The 9,138-nt window shown below is 39.1% G+C and overlaps 1 protein-coding gene across 3 annotated transcripts in view; it reads right to left on the bottom strand.

Annotated features, from left to right (window-relative positions):
- Positions 1-706: 706 nt before the first annotated feature.
- Positions 707-9,138, bottom strand: part of PIWIL4 (piwi like RNA-mediated gene silencing 4) — a 75,778-nt gene continuing 67,346 nt past the window's right edge. For all 3 annotated transcript variants that reach the window (XM_063784437.1, XM_054662639.1, XM_508702.7), the window contains exons 16-20: positions 5,586-5,656; positions 4,034-4,187; positions 2,240-2,365; positions 1,981-2,128; positions 707-1,248 (exon numbers count right to left, since the gene is read on the bottom strand). In XM_063784437.1, coding sequence (XP_063640507.1) covers positions 1,132-1,248; positions 1,981-2,128; positions 2,240-2,365; positions 4,034-4,187; positions 5,586-5,656 — 616 coding nt within the window. In that variant the 3' untranslated portion in view covers positions 707-1,131. The remainder of the gene's footprint in view (positions 1,249-1,980; positions 2,129-2,239; positions 2,366-4,033; positions 4,188-5,585; positions 5,657-9,138) is intronic.

Below are 9,138 nucleotides of genomic sequence, written 5' to 3'. Positions count from 1 at the left end.
CAAGACAAGGACCAAGAGGTGACCATTGGATTTAGCAAAGTGGAGGTTATTGGTGGTGTTGACTAAGGCAAGTTTGCTGTAGTGGTTGTGGTGAAATTGTGATTGGAATACAGAATTGGATACATCAAGCACAGACTCTTCTTTTGCGATGTTTTTCCTGTAAAGAAGTGCCAGGCAATGGGGTGGAAGCTAGAGGAAATGGCTTTTTAAGATGAGAGAAATAACAGCATATTTATAATGCCAATGAGATTGATCCAGTAGTGAGAGAGAAAACTGATGATGCAGAAAGGCGAAGGGAGAACTGCTAGAGCAGCATCCTTCATAGGTCAGAGGGAATGAGATTTAGTACAGAGGTGGAGCGCCTTATAGGAACAGACATGCTGCACTCATAATAAAGGGAAGGGCAGGCAGAGTCTATGGGTACAGATGCCGTTAGGTGAAGGTAGAGATAACGAGAGGCTTGCAAAAGTTCTCTTCTGATAGCTTCCTTTTTATCAGTAAATAGGAAGCAAGGTCATCACTGGGAGAAGCTGCTATTAAGTGAAATAAAGTCCCATCAAGAGAGCAAGTGATCAGCTCAGTTTCCGAAATAGAACTCAAAGATTAATGGTGATGTGCTCTAGTGGGTAAGAGGTTTTGCTGAAAATACTTAAATTATGAGGTTCACATGTAATATCAACATAAAATTCAAATAACAATAAAAACATTATGTTCTGAACTTTATTTTCAACTATTTAAACCACTCTACAAAATGCTCTACAACATTAAGAAAACCTCAGCAAAATTTGGGGTGGGAATTAGACTCTGTTTATCTATCATCAAAATATCATGCAAACACTTATTTTAAGTGTTTAACTTAAGATATTTAACTCTGTGGAATTCTTTATAGATGATGGTATATTTAAATTCCACATACGACAATGAAAATTTACCCCAAGCATACAACTCTTTAAAACAAAATAACACACATTTTTTAAAACTGTTTCAGATTAAGTTGTTTTGCTTTTTTTCCTAGACATGAAAACTAAGCTCAATCTTTTTCCCCAGTCACAGCCTTGAGCTTATGGCAGATTTGCACAACACCAATTTCTTCTTGGATTGTTCATCTAGTGATGCCAGTGGTTCATGCCATCACAGGTAGAAGAGATGGTTGGCTAATTCCAGACTGGGTTCTTTATGAATGCTTTGTGCCACCAGAAAGGTCAGCTTGTGAGCATACTGACATGGTGCTGGGACACTGACTATGCCCTGAGGAGAAAAAAGTATTGATAATAATTAAGAGATTACCTTGTTCTTCAAAGAGATTTTTTCTGATTTTACTTTGTCTACTGGTTACACAGATAATAGAATGGGTTTCTGGGTAAACAACAGGTAACCTCAACCAACAAAAGGTAACCTAACTTACTGGGAACTTAAGCTCACTGGGGAGGATGGAGTGAAAAGTCACTCTGGCTTCATGGTGCTGGGAGTAGGGAGCCATCACACTTCAGACTAGTCTTTGTTCCTGTGATCTCAAGTTTGGAACTCCTTGGAGGAGCTTCGTGCTAACCTTGGGCTTGGCCTTTGGGAACAGCTCTTGGCCTAATGCCCAGGAACAAAGGGCAGACCCAGGCCTGTTAACACTTCCCCACCAGGCAAATCTGAGTTGGCTTCAATTTCTTCATCTGTAACATGTAAATAACAATACCCTGATTTCCTCCCAGGTTTGCATAAGATAATGTATATAACAAAGTCGTCTAGAAACTGTAACTATTAATGTATTATAATAGTTATTATTATTTTGTTTCTATGATAGACTGCTTTCCTCCCACTGTGGACTCAAGAAGTGATTCATTCATTGATTCATTCATTCATTCATTCCTTCTTTAGGAAATATCAGGTATTGTGCTATATCTAGGGATACAAAGATGAAGTGTATGACAATTCCTAGGTGGGACTCTTGAGTATCATATTTACATTAAGTAAACAGCTTTCACTCACCGGCCAGTTGTAGTACAGGTGGCACAATTTGAATGTAAGTCTCTGCATATGGTCGGGCTTCAAGCCGTTGTCATCATAGATGACATTATAGTAGGTAGGACTAACAGTTCCCCGGCAGGCCACCTGGCTGATCAGATAAAAGTCATACCTGAGGGGGAAAATGGAATGAATGTAGGAAAGAAGGCAAACAGAATAAGGTCAAACATAAACTGGACGCAATGAATGTTTTGTTAAAAATTGATTTCCCAGCGGCACTTGCCATTCGTTACGTGTTGCTTCTGAATCCACAACAGTGCCAAGTGGGGGGTTCTGTACAGTGCGGTTCATTTCGGTAAAGAATCGTGGCATGCACTTCTTCCTGACCACAATCACCGACAGTCTTGAGCTAAAAATTAGAGGCAAAATATGCAAAGAACTCAGTCCAATCTATACAGCTTTCTATTTTTGTGTAATTTAAAAAATGAAATAAATAAAAATTCCATTTGAAAAACACTGCAAAACAGAAAATAAAAATTACCTACAATCCCTCCTTCCCTAGAGATACATACAATTTTTTAAATTAGGGATTGTCCGTATTTGTTGCAAAAGGATGCTATCCCAAGTCATTTGCCTAGTTTATACCACTCAAAGGGGGCAGGAAGGAATGCTGGACTTCAACTGGCACTTTTGCGAAAGACTTTCCAGAATTATCCATGGAGACAAGATGTGTGTGTGTGTGATTAGTGACTCAACCTATTTTCCCCTTCGCTCTTCCTCTCAATTTTATTTCCAAGTAGGAAAGGAAGAACCACAAGTTCTTCCTATTCCTCTTGTCATCCCTTCTGTATTACACAAAACTCATGCCTGGGTGGATGGATGGATGGACCAAATATATGTTCTGGCCAAATGCCGAATGGTGAAGTGTTAATGTATTTGGTAAAGCCAAGGTGAAATCCTAATATTTGTCATTACAAAAGGCATCCTTACATCTTCTGGGATGTAAGGATCACTGTGGAGTTTCATTTTAAGCATTATAATTATTTTTAAAATTTATCACGAATGTTTTCAATATTGAAACTATCAAAAGTTGATGTTATAGTGCAAGAAAAGTAACTCCTTAGCACTGTCAGCTGCTAAATTTACTCCTGCATCCCTCCGTTGCATACCTGTGATTCTTAATAAACACATGCACCTGAGATCAGTGGAGAGCGAGGTATTTTGGCCCTAACAGTTGGGATAAAGCTGCAGATGATACTGCCACCAAACTTTCAGGCTTCCCCTCCACTCTAACAATAACCGACTGAGGTCAAGACTCAGCTCCCTTGTGACTTGTGGCTGTGACCCTTTGGTTGATGGTGATGATGATGATGTAACCCTACAGATAGGGCTATGTGTCCTGCTTAGAATAAGATGCTTTCCAAATATTTTAAGAAGCTGACTTAAGATTAATTGTCCTCTCCTATTTTCCATTTCCAACATTTTCTTGAACTTGCCATTTCACATAATCACTGCAGAAAATTTTGTACTGAAACACAGAATCTAGAAATGTAACAGTGGAGCAAGAAGCCTGGTGTTCAGGATGGTCTGATTTCCATCTGCAGCTTAGCTTTCATGGCACTCAAACCCTTTGAGAACCTTCCATAGACCTTAAGTGCACATCAGTGCCTGCAACTCAGAGGCTTTGGTTCTGTGTGTATTAGGGCCTTGAATTTGAAATCACGGTTTGTTTTCTTCCATGTGATATTAATATGTATGAAGTATTTTCACTGCCAGCAGCCCTGCAGGCTTCATGCTGAATCTGTGTCAGCTGCTCTGAGGGTACCTTTCTTTGTCTAGGTTTCCCCTCCCAGGGCCCCCAAAGCTTATACCACCCAAGCTATTTATGTTAGACCATCCCAACTACCCTCCAATCTGAAGGAAATGGAAATGATAGAGCTCTACTGGCATGATACAGAAACACAGCAAAACTTAATTGCATAAAAAACAAAACTTATGCTTGAATACCTTGTGTGTAATAGCTACAGCTGAATATGCTATAATTGGGAGTATGGAGGAAAGAACAATAATTGAATACCTGGTATTTGAGCTGGATTCTGCCACACTGCTCAGCAGCTGTGGGACTTCATATTCAATAAGTGTTTTCAGCTGACCATCCCCTACACCAGCACGGTACACAATTATCCGTGCTGGCAAATCATGATTGTACTTGTACCATTTGTTGAGTGCTCCTGCAGAATTTGGTGTCAGTAAGAAAAGAATTACTTTTCTAATGCCAACAAAAAATAACATTCCCATATATTGCAGAGTTTAAATGGGTTTGCTATTTCAGACCACTGTAAAATAGGGCAATACATAATTTGGGTTATATTTGCAATAATATAACAATGGATAACTTTAGGGAGCATTCCTCTGTCTCTGCTATTCAAGGAATCACAATGGTTTCTATGGCATGATATATTCTTAAACTTGGCCTATCTCTTTAAATAAAATTTTAATATTTAAGCAATAAATTAAAATTTAATTAATGCAATAGACAAATGCCTAAAATCAAATTAATATTAGTGTCTTCAAGTCTTTAAATCCTCTAATTAGATATAAACTAATTTTATGTCATTTTCTTTCCTAATGAGAATAAATATGAAAATCTAAGGAAATGGCTTTGCTGTTCCTCTGAAAACATATCTTCACACTGACTCACCCAATTGATTCCAATTCTCACTGAGGAAATGAACTCTGAAAACATTTCTACTCACTGTAACTATGAATTTCCTAAAGAACAGGGACCATAGAGTAACTGCTACCCAATGAAAACCTTTAATAACTGCTAAAAAAAAAATTACCTGCTAAAAAAATTTACCAGGTTTCAATGTGAGGGGAATATAATAGAATGCAATAATTATTTTCATGTATATATCGCATAGTTATTTTAAGAGTTTATTGTTTAGGAAATTCATTTTAGTTTGATAGAAGGTAATCATATATATAAGTCCATTACCAACATGTCTAAGCAAATTCATTTTTTAAGAAAAAATATTTACAATACCCCCAAATTTACAGATGGGAAAATGCAGATCAGGAGAGGGAAGGGTTTGTACAAGTCACACTGCTAGGAAATAGCAAAGCCAGACCTAGGCCAGGACTGGGGAAGAAACAGAAACCCTAGATTTGTCTTTGCATTGCATCCTGCTATGGATAGAGCACCTTTCCTCATCTGCTGTCTTTCCCTTTTTCTCTTGCTTTGCCACTTTATCTGTTAGCACCCCTATCCTAGCCCTGTAGGCTTCCCTCCTAGGTCTACACTTAACATTGCTCTGTCATAACTCGAGTTCCTCCAGGGTTGGTTTCTTTTGACCTTCAAACTGCTTGTCAGGGAAACCAGCAGCCACAAATTTTCCTTCCTTCTGGCTTCATGTTATCACACACAGACAAATGTAAATGTAAATGCTACATAGTCTGATTGTTGGCCTAAATCGGCATGCAGCTTCAGAGATCTTCAACTGGGTGACAGTTGACAAAGACAGGTGTAGAGAGTTTGCTTTGACCTATGTGGTCTTTTATAAGCATGTGGATTTGAGGTCTGAAGGAACAGTCCTTGGAGCCCACCCACATTGCTATATTTTTAGTACCAGTCATGAAAACTTTCAAGCAATCTGCAACATCAGTCATTGTTCTCTGAAGGATACAGCGGGAAAACCACCTAAAGTTAAAAAAAAAAAAAAAAAGTAAAATTCAACTTCAATTTTTCTACCATAAATATTCATTATTATTAAATTAAGAAACAGACATTATGAGTAAAAATCAATGTTCACAATTTTGTATGTGTTATGTGTTCACAATTATATCAAAGAGCCCCTTTACCCAAAAAGAATTTATTGAGAAGAGAAGCTAAACATAGTGTTGGCATCAGCCATATCGAGCTTCAAATCCTAGTCAATATACTCACCAGCTGTGTACCTTTGCTATGTGAACCTAAGTCTCAGTTTCCTCATCTGTACCAAGGAGATTTACAAGGTAAGTAGATTAGTTACTACCTCATAGGGTTGTGGTAAAAATTAAATCACATAATATTTGTAAAATATTTAGCACAGTACTTTGCATATAGTAAAGAGTAATAGAGGCCACTATTATTGTTATAAATTAATGTATTAATTTAGCAATAGAGCTTCTACTGTCAAAATATTCAAAGATTTCTGAAGCATAAACTTTCATTTCTATAGGTGATCCTTTTGGATTAGAAATCTTAACATTATTGTGTAGATTTCAGAAACAAGTTCCCTTACTACCACCATTAATTAACTTAAAGCACTTGGAAATGAAGATCATGACTTCATGTTAGATATGTTCCAGCATTATTATACCTCTCTAAATATATGCAACAACAGTAATACAGCTACGTGTGGTGGCACGTGCCTATAGTCACAGCTACTTGGGAGGCTGAGGTAGGAGGACTGCTTGAGCCCATGAGTTCAAGGCTGTATTGTGCTATCACTGTGCCTGTGAATAGCCACTGCACTCCAGCCTGGGCAACAAAGCAAGACCCCATCTCTAAACATTTTGTTTTTTTGTAAAAAACAACAACAAAACAAAAAAAAAAAACAGAACACAATTAGGAATGCTGCCAACAAACTAGAAGTCCTGAGTGATATTAGCAAGGTGGAAGAATAGGAGCTTTCTACCATCATTTCCCTTCCAGAAGCATCAATTTTGACAATTACCCATGGATGAGACTAACTCCAATGGTGACGTTCCAGCACATCACTGGAGTAAAACATCAGAGAATGGATGCATTAAAGAGGGTAACACAAAGAGATTCACTTTACCTGCATTGCTCCTCCCCTAGGGAGGGCACAGCTCAGTGCCATGACAGATCACATCAGCCCATGATTTCTCTTACAGGGTGAAAATTAGAGTGTAGTGAGTGAGCACCCAGCTCCCTCACCCATTCAGGATACTGCCTAGGATGCCCACTTTTTTCTTGCCTCAACCAGAACAACAAGATTATCAGCACAGCTGGGAGGTTAGGAGAGTCTGGGGGCAGAAAAGAGTGGCTGCAAACCCTACTGACTGCTCTATGAGCTTCATCAAGAGGCCCTCCTGTGGGTTTCTTAGGATACCTTGCCTATGGAGCACCTCAACTGACTCACAGGCACCCCAAATGCTACATGTATCTCACCACCACCCCTGACCAGGCTGGCTCCCCAGCCACATTTGTTCAGATGTTGAGTGCAAGCATTTCACACAAACAGATAGCTTGACTCTTCAGGATTTGGAGAAGGTACACAAATGAGCATTTCAGGGCACCACCCTAGGGAAAACAGATGAGAGCCTCTTGACAGCTGGCCTGGCTTTGTGGGATTGAGAAAGTGCATGCAATTTTAAGGATCCCCCCACCAAGTGAGAACCAGAAGTGTGGAGTGGGCGCATGAATAGAAAACGTGTAAGAGAGCCTCAGAATCCCTAGCTGGGCTGACTGTTAAAGGTTTTTCTCTCCCAAAGATAGCCAATAAAGACTGGAAGAAATGACTGATTCTTCAAATGCAAAGACAGCAATGCAACACTTCAAGAAACATGAAAAATCAGGAACTGACCGGGTGCAGTGGTTCATGCCTGTAACCCCAGCACTTTTAGAGGCCGAGGAGGGAGGATCACCTGAAGTCAGGAGTTCAAGACCAGCCTGCCCAACATGGCGAAACCCTGACTCTACTAAAAATACACAAAATTAGCTGGGCATGGTGGCAGGCACCTGTAATGCCAGCTACTAGGGAGGCTGAGGCAGGAGAATCACTTGAACCTGGGAGGCAGAGGTTTCAGTGAGCTGAGATCGCACCACCATACTCCAGCCTGCATGACAAGAGCGAAACTCCGTCTCAAAAAGGAAAAAAAAAAAAAAAAGAAAAGAAAAGAAAAATCAGGAACTATGACACAACCAAAGGAACACAATAATATTCCAGTAACTGACCTCAAAGAAATGGAGATTTGTGAATTGCCTGAGAAAGGATTCAAAATAATTGTTTAAGGAAGCTCAGCAAGCTACAAGGGAATGCAGACAGACCACTCAATGACATTAAAAAAAAATACAGAAACAAAACAATAACTTCAATATAGAGATAGAAATCATTAAAAAAGAACCAAGCAAGCTGGGCCTGGTGGTTCACACCTATAATCCCAGCACTTTGGGAGGCTGAGGCAGGTGGATCAGGAGGTTAGGAGTTTGAGACTAGCCTGACCAACACAGTGAAACCCCCTCTCTACTAAAAATACAAAAAATTAGCTGGACATTGTGGCAGGTGCCTATAATCTCAGCTACTTGGGAGGCTGAGGCAGGAGAATCACTTGAACCCAGGAGGCGGAGGTTGCAGTGAGCCAAGATTGTGCCACTGCACTCCAGCCCTGGGCGAGTGTGAGACTCCATCTCAAAGAACCAAGCAGAAATTCTGGAGCTGAAGAATACAATTAATTAAATAAAAGCAATAGAAAATATCAATAGCAGACTTGATCAGGTAGAAGAATCTGTGAATTTGAAGATAGGTCATTTGAAAATACACAAAGGAGAAAAAATAAAAGGATGGAAGAAAGCCTATGGAGTTTTTGGGATACCATAAAGAGGGCTAACATTTGCATTACGAAAGTTTCAAAAGGAGAACAGAGATAGGTGGAAAGCTTATTTCAAGAAATAATGGCTAAAATGTTCTTGAATCTGGAAAGAGATAGGAACATCCAGGCACATGTAGCTCAAAGGTTCTGAAGCAGGTTCAACCCAAAGAAGAATTCACCAAGACATATTACAATCAAACTGTCAAAAATCAAAGACAGAGTATGTTGAAAGCAGCAAGAAGAGAGGCTTATTACATACAAAGGAACCCTCATAGGCTATCAGCAGATTTCTCAGCAGAAACCTTACAGGCCAGGAAAATGAGATGATATATTCCAAGTTTTGAAAGAAAAAACTACTGATCAATCAAGAACACTTTTCCTTGAAAAGCTGTCCTTCAGAAATGAAAAAGAGATAAAGAATTTTTCAAACAACAAACTGAGGAAGTTCATCACCATTAGACCTGCCATATAAGAAATAACAAAGGGAGTTCTTCAAGCTGAAATGAAAGGATGTAATAAGTAACATAAAAACATATAAAAGCATAAAACTCACTAATATAGGTAAGTATATCATCAAATTCAAAA

The sequence above is a fragment of the Pan troglodytes genome, chromosome 9 (assembly GCF_028858775.2).
Source record: "Pan troglodytes isolate AG18354 chromosome 9, NHGRI_mPanTro3-v2.0_pri, whole genome shotgun sequence".
Taxonomy (NCBI): Eukaryota; Metazoa; Chordata; class Mammalia; order Primates; family Hominidae; genus Pan; species Pan troglodytes.
Note: the sequence above shows the minus strand (reverse complement) of the source record. Positions and strands in the feature narration are given on the sequence as shown.